Here is a 13,641-nt window from a genome sequence, read left to right as displayed (position 1 = left end):
TGCTTCAGCTTCTTTACTTTACGCCAATCTTTTAATACTGAACGAGGGATGCCAGCTGTAAAACCAGTAGGGAGGTATTAGCAAGATTATATCTTTTTAGAAAAGTATACTCCTTGAGATAAAATTCAAGTCACTTATATGTTGTGACAATATATTAAGATTGTACAAAAGCAGCAAAGAGATTATAATTCCAGGTACTCATTAATAACTAAGAAGTTCACAGCAGCACTTTTATTTACTTATTATCCTACTAACCAAATGAACTCATGTCTAATGGAAATGTAGAGATGAATAAATCTTCTAGTTGAATGAAATCTTTACAAATAAAATATCTATGTAATAGCAAACATGAGAATAACTCATTTTCTATGTAAATCTATAGGTAAAAATACAGCCCTTCTACACAAAAATTTGGCACATTTAAGAGGAAGTCCTTTCAAGATCCACAGGAAGAACCTAAAGACCAAAAGTTAATACTTATTTTAGAAATAACAGGTTAGTTTCAACATACTTATGTTTTGAAATACTTAATCTGATTCTCTGAGGTAAGTGTGGCTCATTAAAACAAGAGATGATTTATAATACCAATATTTGGTAGAAGAGAAGCTAACATATTTATTCTAATCTCTCTTATTATAATGCCCTCCATTTGATATCAACATATTGATGAAAGCAGTATCTTTTAGAAAAATAAAAAGGTTCTGAAGGAAGGAAAAAAGCCAACATTATTGGCTGTCTTTTTCGATGACAGAAAGAAAAAAAGGGCATCAGAAGTCTAAAGAAGAACTTTGCAGAAAAAAATTATATATTTATATTAATTATATTATAGTTTACACTGTTGCTCCATAACTTTTATTAACTTGAACTTAATTGTTGTAATAACACTGGCTCAAGTAATCAGTCATCTATAGAGCAGGTAGAACTCAAAACAAGAAAATTCTTTAAAGTTTGCTAATTACATTTTCACAAATATATTAATTTAAAAGCAAACTATGTTGGGACAAGCAAGTATCTGTTGCCTCTTAATTGTATTTACACTGCCCACATTGATGTATCCATACATCAAACATGAGATTTTTATCATTTGCTATTTCTGTCATGTTGAAAGAATACTCTGTATTTCCTATCCTTTTGTTTTCTAAGCATGCCCATTTTGTGGATATGAGGAAATACAATGATTCTGAGACTACATACCTCTTGCAGAAACTTGTAGCAGAACTCTTGTCCTGAGCTCCCACTATCACTTACCTGTTGATAGTATATGCAGTTCAATTACACATCTTAAAATAGAAGTATTATGTTTAAACTCCAGGGTGGCCCATTTAAAATCAGCTCCAGTTATTATGCACTTCTAGGATTGCTGCTGGGTTCTTTACAATTGCTAGTTCACCCCTCTTCTGTCTCTAATTTAGGGCAAGGAGCCATTTGGCTTAATCCAACTAGAGAAACACATATGCATGTACACACACCACTTAATGGAATAAAAATGTTCTCGGGCTTGTGTAAAAAGTTTATTTCCTCTATTGTGTAAGACAGTATCCTCCTATGGACTGTATAAAAAAATCAGAGCTTTCAGGATAGAATGAACAATATAAATGATATACTGCTGATAAATTTTTATTTGGCACACTTGCTTCCAATTACTTGTTTACTTTTTAAATTTATTACACTAAACTAAATGCAATCTATTTCTATTTTGACTAGAAAACTATTAATATGCTTTTACATTCCAAATAATGGAATAGCTCAAAGAGTATGGATAACGATACCATTGTGAACAATTTCAGCAATATTATAAAAAACTAGACATTTCAAAGCAAATCTCAATTTTGTGACATAGACACTGAGAGCTTTTCTTTTTATAAATAATAAATGAATTACAAAGACACGAAAGCCTAGTAATCTGACTAGGCCATATAAGACTGTAGCTAACTCCTTTTATAAATTTTACTATAAGTGTTTGTACAATAAACAAAACTTCATCTTTCATTTCTATGTATCTTATTGGCAACATCCTTATACCTTAAGATCTTTTCAACCTTAGTTCTCAATTTATTAGCAAACCCTCAAACAGCTGTTCTAGCAACAGAAAACTAGGAAGGAAAAAATGAGACAAATACATATTAACCTTTAATTTCTGATATGCCATCACCATAAAAAAAATATTTTTTGAGATATAGAAGTTAACTCTGATTACAGTTAAACAATTCGTTTTGTCTATCATGGGACTTATATTTTTAAATTTCATGGGCCATTTCATTTCATAAAATAAAATTATATAAAAAACTAGCCATGGAAAAGCAGCCAACTTTTAATTATCAGTAACAAAAAGCAGCAGATATGAAGACATTCCAAAACAGCAGAGAAAGCAAAACCTATCACACCTGGCTTTAGAATGTACTAAGAAACACACTATTATATGTATATTTGTTCATATAATTATGTGTACAATAGTGTAGGTAATCACATAGCATTTTCTAAGTGCAGACTTAACTTACTCTTTTTGATTTACTATGACTGATGACAACCACAATGAACATCAGAAGGGTAAAGGTCATATTTAATTCATGAAGTAGATCATCTACTCAGGTTTAGAAATTAGATTTATTAACTCCCAATTTAGAGAAGTTTCCTAGATAGTACAGAACAGTACTGGCAAGTCAATTCTGCCAATAATTAATAGATGGCATTTAACAGTCACTTAATATTATTTTGGACTTGGGAATAAATGGGACTTAACATAGCCTTTAAGATGCTAGTACTTAGTAGGGGAGATCGGACGAAGCATAACAAATTGGGGTGGGGGTGCCGATTCCAGTTTTTGTCTTAGAACTTATATGGGAACATGTACATTCAATCTCAAAATGAAAACAGACTATGTACTTCATTAAAAATTAATTTTATAAATTTAACTTCATAAGAGTTTTCTAAGTGTTAAAAACTGGAAGGTTCCTATCTTTGTTTTCTGAAAGTTTAACTCAAGTATTTAGTATTTAAATACCCAACCAAAAGAAATGCATGTGAAAGTCAAGAGAATCAATTCTTGACCACAGTAAGCCTCTTAATTCATTGAGAAAGTAGAACAAGTGAGAAAGAAAAAGCAACACTGTATACAGTTCAATACTCAAATAAATGGCATGTATTCTTCGTTGTCAATCTCCCTCTCTTTCTTCTGACTATATTTGCATTTCAGTCTCTCAGCCTCTCTGTATCTAGTTGAGCTTGTTTTCCTTCGTTCTTTCACTTTCTGACTGTCTTTTTCTATGATTCCATCCTCCTGTTTTTCTTTCCTTCACTTTGCCTCTGGTTTTCACACAGGCATGTGGGAAAACCTCATTCAGTGAAAAGACCCAAATAAGAGCCTTCAAAGCATCCAAATGCTTGTGAAAGTACTTCTTGAATGTCCACATTGTCACAGATATTTCACATATTCTATGTGGATGAATAAACGGATATAGTGAAACTATTAAGTGCTTTCTGCACTGTGCAACATACCTAAAAAGAAATAAGCAAACTGAGAAAATCTACTTCTAGAGTAAAAGCATATAGAAACACTTCATAGTGAATATTACTGGCAAATATCACTTATTTGCCTTGCTCTAGCCACAAATGAAATATAATTATCAGTTTTGAAACTTTTACTTATCATGGATGTTCTTCTTGAATATAGACATGAATATACAAAACCATGACCACCCCCGCCCTCGCTTTTATTTAACTTTTTACTCATTGTTAAGGACTGCTTGAATGAGTAACATTATTAAATAGAAGATAATTCCAATAAGCTTTTAATTTTGTCATGAGATAAGAGGATGAGATATAGGCCATATCCACACTACTTGGAAGTAATTCTCTGCTAAATATGTGGCTTAAAGAAGTATATGTATTCTTTTTCAACCATATCTTGTCATAGAAATCCACTTTTGGTGTGACAGCTCTAACTGCATTTTTGACATGTTTCAGAAATGGTCAAAAATCTGAGTAACTACTTAACTACACATTGGGTTTTTCCCAATATGAGTGCTAGGTAAAGATATTTCTAGACGTCTCTTAAAAAGAGAGAGATCTTCTCTCATTTCCTCTTATGGAGTACTTGTGAAATACAGAAATGAGGTAAATGAGCACATACATTATGCTGAGGCATACAAATAAACTCAAAAGCTGCCTTTAAGGTCACTAATCTTTAGAAAACCACATCATTATTGCAACATACAGCCTATTTTACCTGAGATAAAAAAAGTAATACATTTACTTACCACTATTACTGTTGCTCTGCAACTTCAATTTACTTTTTTCTTTGGCGCTCCTACTGAGAACCCCATTGGGTTTTAAATCTTCTTCTATTTCACCTTTTCTCCTCTGCAAGTCATTTTGCTTCTTTTTATAAGTTGGCTTAGGTTGCCTTTTAGTCCTTTGCTCTGACTTGCTTTCACTTTCATCTGAGTCTCCACTTTCAGAGCCAGATTCGTAAGTTCTTTTGGCTTTTCTCCTATTAACTTTATCATCTTTTACATATTTATCAACTATGATCTTACTATCTACATTATTTTGTATATCATTAGATGTAGAGGCTATTAAATTGACAGAACATGGCTTAATAATTTCTGAAACAGAATTCCCTGAATTTTCCATTTTATTAGTATTTTTATCTTCTTCTGAATGTCTAGTAAGCCAGGCTTTTTTCAGTTTAGTATGGTAGTTTGGTTGACTTGTCTGGGATGCTTGCCCATTTCCTACAGTGTTCGCTTTGTTTATTGTACTACAGACGACAGTGCTATCCAAGAGAAGGGAGGCTGAAGATGTCTGATTTTTCACAGTATTAGGCTCAATCTCACTAACATTACTGCTTTTATATTGAGCTGCAGCCAATGCTGCCTTGTGCTTTTTTAAATGAATAAAATCAGTTGTGCCTGAGAACCCAGAGCTGGGCTGAACAGCACTTCCTGTTGTACTACTGGCTGGTGTAACTGGAGCTGTGCTGCTGACCCTGCATTCTTGTGTTTGCGCTACTGAATGACTGACACTTTTTGAAGAGGTACAGTCTAAGGATTTAGAGGCCAAAATGGTATTTGGTAAAGAGTAAATTATTTCGGAACCACCCCAGCTGGAAACACTGGTGGTAGTGGCAGCAGATGTGAATATATCCATTTTGGTATTACACAATGTATTTACAGCAGACACAACTGAACTGGGAACACTGCCCTGTGAAACCGTCTGAAAGTTTTTTTCAGATTTTATGTGAACACTGTCTGAATTCACACTTGGCAGAATGATTCTTCCAGTCTCTCCAGCTTCTGCTGGTTTGAGGCAATCTGTTTGATTTGCTCCAGTTGAAGATCTTTCGCTAACTCGATCTTTGGAAGCTAACTGCATTGCTGGCACACTATCAAGTTTTGTACTAGAAAGTGGACGTACAATGACAGATGCCATAGCAGCCTGTGACTTTCCGCTGCTTTTCTCTACATGCCATTCAGCTTTCTCTTTGCTGAAGTTATTATTAGATTTCCACATTTCTGTCAAACTTTGTTTAGAAGAACTCTTAAAATTTGCCTGAGAGTCTTTTGGCTCAGGAATTAGAGTTGGAGGCTTTTGTGATTCTTGAACTTTCCCACCAGCATTTACAGGCATCACTGGAGTTAAAGTTGGAGGGGAAAGGCTACTATAGCTGCTTTCCTTTCTTTCCAGGCTGTGATGAATTGGTGGGTGAAATACTGGCGCTCTATGTAAAGCAGGCATACTCCGGAGGGTATTTGTAGAAGAAACTGTCAAATGAGTAGGACTCCTACAATCATTTCTGAACGTTGTTACTGGGTGAGAAGCAATTTGATGGGGAAGATGTTCTGGTATTTTGCTTACTAAAACTTCACTTTCTGGTTGGTGTTTAATCAGAGGTGGAGGCTTTGAAAGAGATGATATAAATGAAGTCAGAGTTTGAGAATTAGCTGCTGCTGCAAGGGTACTATTCTGTTTCTCTGTGTAAATATTGGAAACTTCTTTGGAAGGATATGACCTTGGTGGTTCATTGACCACACTGTTAGACAATGTAGTGAAATAGTTACTTTGGGGCAAACTCTGAGGAACTGAGTGCTTTATTTTATAAAGGTCTGATACTGAGCATTCTACATCTTTGTCTTGTTTGAGGACATGGCTTTTAGGGCTAGAAGATGACAAGGCTACTCTGGAATAATTATCTCTCTCACCCTCAAGACCCTTGATTTTAGTTGTAAATGGAGCAACATCAATACTTTCTTGAAGGATTCGACGGTGTTCCTCCTTATATTTGTTTAATCTCTCTCCGCTCTCCTGAGGTGGTCTCTGTAATTGATTCATCATAGGATCAACGAAATGCCTATGCAAGTGACCATCTTTTCCAGTCTGTGACCTATTCAGATCCAGGTCATTTTTTGCCGATGTGGATGCAATAGAACGTACTGGTTCAATAAAAACTTTCCTTTCCAATTCTCTGTAAAGAAAATACACAAAGGTTTCTGTAACTACTTTTTCTTACAGGATACAAAGATAGCTTCTATGCAATACTGTTCTATCATGAAAGTAAAATACAACTTTGCATGTGCTCTAATATTATTGAGTAAATCAGAAAGTCTATTAAAACAAAAAATAGTACTTATTCAAAGCCTAGTTTTAAGATATTTAACTTAAAATTATCTGCTCAGAAAGTGAATTTGAAAAGTATATAAAAGAGAAAGTATCTGTAAATTTTCAGCACTGGTGAACTTACTCTTTATGGTGATCTACTAAACTTTTTGTCAATGGTGGACTGGAATGCGCTGTAATTTTAAGAGGCCGATGAGGCTCTGCACTGGAAGGTCTGACAGGAATGTGACTAAGTAACCCAATACCATCTGCTGAGGTCACAGGGGTGGGCTGATGTAACCAAGGACTGGGAGAATTCTATTTAAAAAAGAAAATCAGACTTCAGTTACTAGAAAAAGCTAATCAACATCACAGTAGGACTTTAATAGTAGTATATTTATGAAGCATGTAACTTTTTCTAAATGTATCTTATGAGAAATAGACAAATAAGTAACCAACATAATTATATGGATATTTCCATATGATGTCAAAAATTAATCAGCATTAAATTAATAATTTCAGGAATTATTTTACTAAATACAGATCTTGAGATCATTGCCTTTAATGTCTAAATAATTACAGAGAACGTAACTATCTAATTTTGAGATTCTATCAAAAGAATGTATATTGCTAATAGGAAAAAACACAATTTGTTATTCCTAAAATACATTTCACCAGAAAAAGAAATTATAATCAAGTTCAATTGCCAATTTTTATCATCAAAAATAAAAAACTTTTTCAATGCAAGTTTAATGGCGCCATCAAGAATGGGAATGGGAAGCTTATAATCAATGCAAGCACAATTCTTCTAGAACTGATATCCTGCCAACATCAAATGTGGGGATGCTGGTGAAGAATTGTGGAGTTCACTGGAGACTTCGCAAAAGAAGGCCAAAGCTCATATGATAGTGGAGCCAAAAGGAGTTGATGTCTGTCATGGGAATAAGCCTCAGAAATACCCTTCAAAGTTGTTGCAACTCTGTCTTGCACTACTAACCTTGATGCCCCTTACCACAGAGGTCAACGATCACAACCTGAGAATCAAGTAAAGATTCACAACCACAGTCTATGTCATCATTGCCACCCAGAATATAACAGCTCCTCTGACAAACTTTGGCGTGAGGAACACAAGCCTTGCATTTATTGGCACTAACATAGCTCTATGGAAGAGTATTATCCCTGAAGTAAATGAGAAGGTCACTAGTATTGTCTTCCAAATTGCTTCCTCCAACATATCTACTGTGGATTGTACCCAGCTTGAGAAAGGCATCGAAAATACCCATGTTCATTGCAGCATAGTCACAATAGCCAAGGGGTGGATATAACCCAAAAGTCCATGAATAAATAATGTCTAAAGAAAATGTGGTATATACATACAATGGAATATTAACAGAGCTTAAAAAAAAAAAAAGGAAATCCTGTTACATGTTATAAAACAGATGAACTTTGAGGCATGAAAAAAATCACAAAAAGGACAAATGAAGTATCTAAAGCAGTGGGAAACTAGAAACAGAAAGCTGAAACATGGTTGCCAAGGTCTGGGGGAAGAGGGCAGGAAATTAGTGTTTAAAGAAAATAAAGTTTCAGTTCTGCAAGATGAAAAAGTTCTAGCAATCTGTTGCAAAATAATGTGAATATCTTTAATAGTACTATACATTTAAAAATGGCTAGGATGGTAAATTTAATGGCTTTTTTTTTTTTTTTAAAACCAAAATAGAAATAGGTAAGTAGGTGGATTCTGGGGGATTCTTGAAGAGCATCCTGGGCTACCCCAAGAACTAAGTAGTCACATGAAGTTTAACAGGGATATCCATTCTCCCATTTTTTATATTAGGGTTGGTAATGCCTTCAACAACAATTTCTTAGTATGCAATGTGGCTAGAAAAATCACACAACCCATGAAGGAATAAGAGCTCTACATCACCACATTTGACAATACTGTTAGGTAAAGAGAATCTAAGCCCCAACTTTATTCCTAAATATCAAACCCTCCAATCTTAGCACCCTTAAGAGAATAATGGGAATCAGAGTAATAGCTTGTAATATACCATTAATACAATGTACCAAGCTGGGGAATATAACAATGTCTTTTAAAGAATAACTTGATGATATATATTAAAAGCCTTATAATTTTATATAAATTTTAATCCAGAAACTTCACTTCTAGGAATTTAGCTGAGCAAAACAATTATGGATATATACTATAGTTAGTTATGAACATATTCATTCTTCATAATGGGTGTATCAGAAACAATCTAAAAGTTTTACTTATTTAAATTGGCTTTTTAAAATAAATAGGCTTTTCTGAGATTTTAGCTTCCAGGGCTCATAAGTTACTAAGCATTAAAAGTTTCATTATAATTGGAAAAAAATAAGTGACAAATTCTAACATTTTATACATAGAAATCTAAAAAGTTTACAGGATATTAAACCACAGTGTAACTTACCCTCCTTAATGAAGATTCAGCATTAACTGCATTTTCTGGGTGAACCCATTTAGAAGAAGGTAGACCAAGTCCTGAGTACGCATGTGTTCCATTTGGATATTGCCAAATAATTGGATAAAGACCGAGCTGATTATACGAAGCAGAAGGATGGGCTTGTCCAAGAAGATGTGGTGTCTGATGCTGTAATAACTGTTGCTGTTGCTGGTGCGCTAGCGCTAAGTGGCTTAAGCTGCTGGCATGAGCAGTCTCTAGTCGTGGGTGGCCACCAAGTAAGGAGGCAGCAGGCACTCCAGGTAACACAGTAGGAAGTAAATGAGGGTGATGAACAGAATGGTGTGGACCACTAGTGAGGGGGTGAGTATTAATGGTAGGCAATGGAGTCTGACTAGATGATCCAGCCAATAAATGGGGTGCAGGAGTTAAGGCAGGGTGATGGGTACCTGGATTTAAACAAGTTCTATGGGATGAAGAATGAAGAGGAAAATGATGCTGGTTTAAGAAAGGTGAAATGTGATTAGCTCCTGTTTCTGATCCAATGAGTGCAGGATCTCTATAAACTGTGAAATGCTCATTTTTATCAATGATAAGAGGGCTCTTTGTAGTTTCCAATGTACTGCTTCTAGGAGGAGGAACTGAATGAAAACTGCATCTTGATAATTCATGTTCTATCTTATTTGCCAGTCTTCTTTCACCAGCAGTTTGGCTGTTCATGTAAGTGGCCTTAGACTTTATAGAATCAGGAGAATGGGTAATTTTAGGTTTAACAACTTCAGGTGAGGGATTGGATTTTGTCTTGTAAGCATCTACTGAAGTATTAAGTTTAGGTTTTATAGCTTCTGGGGGTGGACTTCGCTTACACAGCTTATCTTCAGTCACAGAAACCACACTTAAAGAAGACGCGTAAGAGACGTACTGATTTTTTTCTTTTTCCATATTAAGATGATCATTTCCCAAAGAAGCATTCCTAACATGTGATTGGGTTAAATCTACTTTAACTACATCACTGACCCAGGTCTGATCAGAATCTTGTTTTGCTGTTTCCAAATATTTTGCATTTGCAATTGAATGTTTTGAATCATTAACATTAGGATCCATGTTTTGAAGTGTCTGAAGGCCAAAAGTACTTGAGCTTTCCTTAGCCACCTTTTCAGAATTAGTGTCATTTGTAATATCAATAACACATTTTGGTGTGGGTGGTCTGGACACAAACTTCTCTTTCGGTAATAATTCCACTGTATGTGTTTTTTCCATATTGCATTCCTTAAGAAGTAAATCATTAGGATTATGATTATGAAGTGTGGCCTGTTCTGATGAATGGATAATCATTTTTTCTTGAAGCTGAGAGTCAACAGACTTCTGCTTCTCTGCTTCTTCATGTTTTTTATCTCCCTGTGTTTGATCCCAAGGAGGCTGGCTATCTATTAGTTTCTCCTCTCCTGCCTTCTCATTATTCTGGGATTTTCCTCCTTCTCCATTTATCTTTGAAGTGTTTTTATTTTTCAATTCATTCTCTAGCTTCTGCTCTGAGGAATTATTTATTATTTTCTTATTTGAATTTTCTGAGTCACTGCTCTCAGAAAAGTCTGAAGCATTGTCGGTTCGTAGTCTTTTCATATTTAGTTTCTTTTCATCCTCCTCAGGTTTCCTTCTTTTGTTCATTAACTGTTTGTTTTTACCTTTAGGATTTTCTGTAAGATTTAAAAAAATGTTTTTTAATATTAATATTAAATAAGTATATTTTAAATGTATTTTTATTTGTTCTCATTCCCATAAAAAGAAAAGAAAGCAGGTCCTACCTCCTCGTGCTATATAATCATATTTTTCCTCCTTCATCTTCTCTTCATCTGGTATACTGCTCTCTGAGCCCTTCCTCTTATTTGGACGAGTATTTCTTTGTTGCTGTTGCTGGTGTGTATTCTGTTTTGGTACAGCAGCTTGGGAGTTCATTGCTGGTCTGGGACTATTTGCTTGGGCACGTGTATAATGACCCTAAAAATAACCGATTAACAAGGATTTGTTTAACTGATCCTAAGTAATCTAAGAGAAAAAAATTGACTATAATCTAGAACTAACAACATACATACGTGAACAGCGTTGCTATTTTGACTGGCACGAGACCTTCGCCGTGATGTAATGCCAGTATTTTCACCTTTTAACAAAGAGTGAACAACATCATCTAGAAAGGTCATTTGAACCATAGAAGGATCGACATTCTGTGGTTCTAGTACCTAATAAATGACACAAAACAAGAACAAAAATGAAATCCAATCAGCTAGCCAATGTGATATTAGGTACATATTCTTTACTTGAGTAGAAATATCTAGAAATCACTTTGGGAACCTTAATTTATAACATACTACCATACTTAAATCAATTTTAATCAATAAAGATAAATTTACCTTTTTAATCTTCTGAAACTCACTGTTTCATCTGCTAACCAAAAATTAAAAAGCAAATATAAATTAATTCAAGTACAGCTTGAAAAATAAGGATGAGGAGAATAATGCCAGGTCATAACATGCATTTTAAAAATAAAAAAGTAATTTTCAAAAAACGGCTATAAAATAAAACTAAGAAGGTAGAGCTTAGGTAGAGAAGGTAGAGAAAAGGACGAAAAATGTGTAAATAACACTGATAATAATTTTTAAAAACAGCTTAAAGAACATTTTAAAAACTAAAGGCAAATTTGTGCTTCACTTAAAGGTGAAAATTTGTCACCTTGACTACAATTTTAACCAGAGTATTTGAATTGTTTATAAAGGAGCTTTCATTTATTCAGATTCCATCTACAATATACATAGATAGGAGGGTGTAAATACCTATTTTTTTTTTCCAGGAAAACAAACTACAGCTTTAAAAAATTTGCAATCCAGACTTTCAGACTGTTATTTAAAATTCTGTATGAAATTTGTATCCTTAATACTCACCATAAAACTTAAGGTAGCATACAAACTCTGAAATTTTATGTAAAAAGAACTACAGTGTACATTAAAGTTTTCATTAGTAAAAACAATTTGGAAAATATTTTTATTCCTGGAGAGAGAAAAGTAAAGTTGACTTTAATAAAAAATTTTAGCTGACCTAAAGATTTAAAAAAAGATCTAATCAATTAAAAAAGTATTATGTCTCTATTTCAGGGACTAATTTTATTAGTCTTAAAATAAATTTGGCATCATTATCTGCCTGTGACTTAAAAGATCTCAATGTAACATCAATATATTTAAACTTATTAGGTTTATATGACTAAAAAAACAGATTACAATTACTTAGTGTCAACCTGTTGATCCATTTTTAGGGGGAACATGGAATATTGGAATTGTAAATATCTCTTTTAAAAAATAATAGATGGACTATTTATTTACCTGATCATTCATAACGATCATGGTGCGAGTGAAGAGATCATGATGAGTAATTATGCCAGTAAACCACTGGGTGGCAGAGTCTTGTCTATACACTCTCACTCTGTAACCATTTAAGGAATAAGGACCTTAAAAAAATCACACACACAAGAAAGAGACATCTTAAATGGAGACATTTTCATTTAAAAACTACCTTTTAGGAGAAACATAAGCTCTATGTTACAGAAGAGTAATATACTTGAATATCAGTTTTCAAAAAAATATATTAGAGAACAAATGAACACACATTAGAGCCAGATCACTGAAGTTATTAAACACACTCTACTAGACAGAAATACTTCCTAACTCATTGGAAATAAAATACTTTAAGGTGGAAAAATAGAAAATAGAAAAGGATTAAATAATAAAAGATATATTCAAATGTGCCTATTAAAATAAAAGTCACTCCATAGAAGAGTATAATGGAGATAAAAATCACTTCAATTTGTGGGTACTAAAACGATATCAAATACTTGAAAGGATAACACAAACTGTATGTGGGGTATGGGGGAGTTGTACTACTAGTGCATCTTAATTACAGTATTATACAGCAACAATTTAGAAAGTGCTTTCAAAATTTACAAACAAGTGCTTATTTTAATTTTCTTGAACTCTTCGGTATTGTTTTTCCCTTATATAAAAATTAAGAATGTGAGGTTAATAGGTTAAATGAATTTTTAAGTGAAAGAAGAACTGAATTTTTTTTCTGATTCCTAGGTTTTCTTCTACAGTTATAAGATATTTAACATACTGATTAATGGTTTAATATTTGCCATTAAAATTATGCCAATATCAGCCTATAAATCAACTAACACATCTCTAGAAAGCATCTCATATGTCCTGGAATTAAATATATTCATAGCCATAATTGATTATACAAGCTCTAGTTTTTTCTCCTAAAGATTGAGACTCCTAATTATTTTTTTTTTTCTGAATATAGAAAAGGCTTACAGAATAACTCCAAATAATGACCAATTTTCAATTCCCATTAGCACACCATCTTAACTGCCTTTTTCCCATAACCAAACACAATTTGGAGTTAGCTTCATGTAATTCTGCATAAAATGGATGAGAACTATACTGTTTTAATATTTTCATCTTTTAAGAATATGATAAGGAAACAAAGAGTTTCTAAAAATATTAGCCTGGTTTCTTCAATAAATAAATTTCAAGAAAAAAAGGTAGGGGGCGAGAGATAATAC

General features: G+C 33.6%; 1 protein-coding gene across 10 annotated transcripts in view; it reads right to left on the bottom strand.

The window, feature by feature from the left end:
* The window catches only part of JMJD1C (jumonji domain containing 1C), a 302,235-nt gene that overhangs the window by 30,584 nt on the left and 258,010 nt on the right, over positions 1-13,641 (bottom strand). For 8 of the 10 annotated variants that reach the window (XM_025049371.1, XM_025049373.1, XM_025049364.1 and 5 more), the window contains 7 exons: positions 12,404-12,528; positions 11,126-11,269; positions 10,838-11,030; positions 9,042-10,729; positions 6,740-6,912; positions 4,257-6,463; positions 1-55 (listed from right to left, as the gene is read on the bottom strand). The exon at positions 1-55 is cut by the window's left edge and continues 156 nt beyond it. In XM_025049371.1, coding sequence (XP_024905139.1) covers positions 1-55; positions 4,257-6,463; positions 6,740-6,912; positions 9,042-10,729; positions 10,838-11,030; positions 11,126-11,269; positions 12,404-12,528 — 4,585 coding nt within the window. Of the gene's footprint in view, positions 56-4,256; positions 6,464-6,739; positions 6,913-9,041; positions 10,730-10,837; positions 11,031-11,121; positions 11,270-12,403; positions 12,529-13,641 lie in introns of those variants that run through there. The other 2 variants (XM_025049365.1, XM_025049372.1) reach the window with 2 other exon arrangements.

The sequence above is a fragment of the Pteropus alecto genome, unplaced genomic scaffold (assembly GCF_000325575.1).
Source record: "Pteropus alecto unplaced genomic scaffold, ASM32557v1 scaffold155, whole genome shotgun sequence".
Lineage (NCBI taxonomy): Eukaryota > Metazoa > Chordata > Mammalia > Chiroptera > Pteropodidae > Pteropus > Pteropus alecto.
The sequence above is the reverse complement of the archived record's forward strand: the minus strand, read 5'-3'. Positions and strand labels throughout refer to the sequence as shown.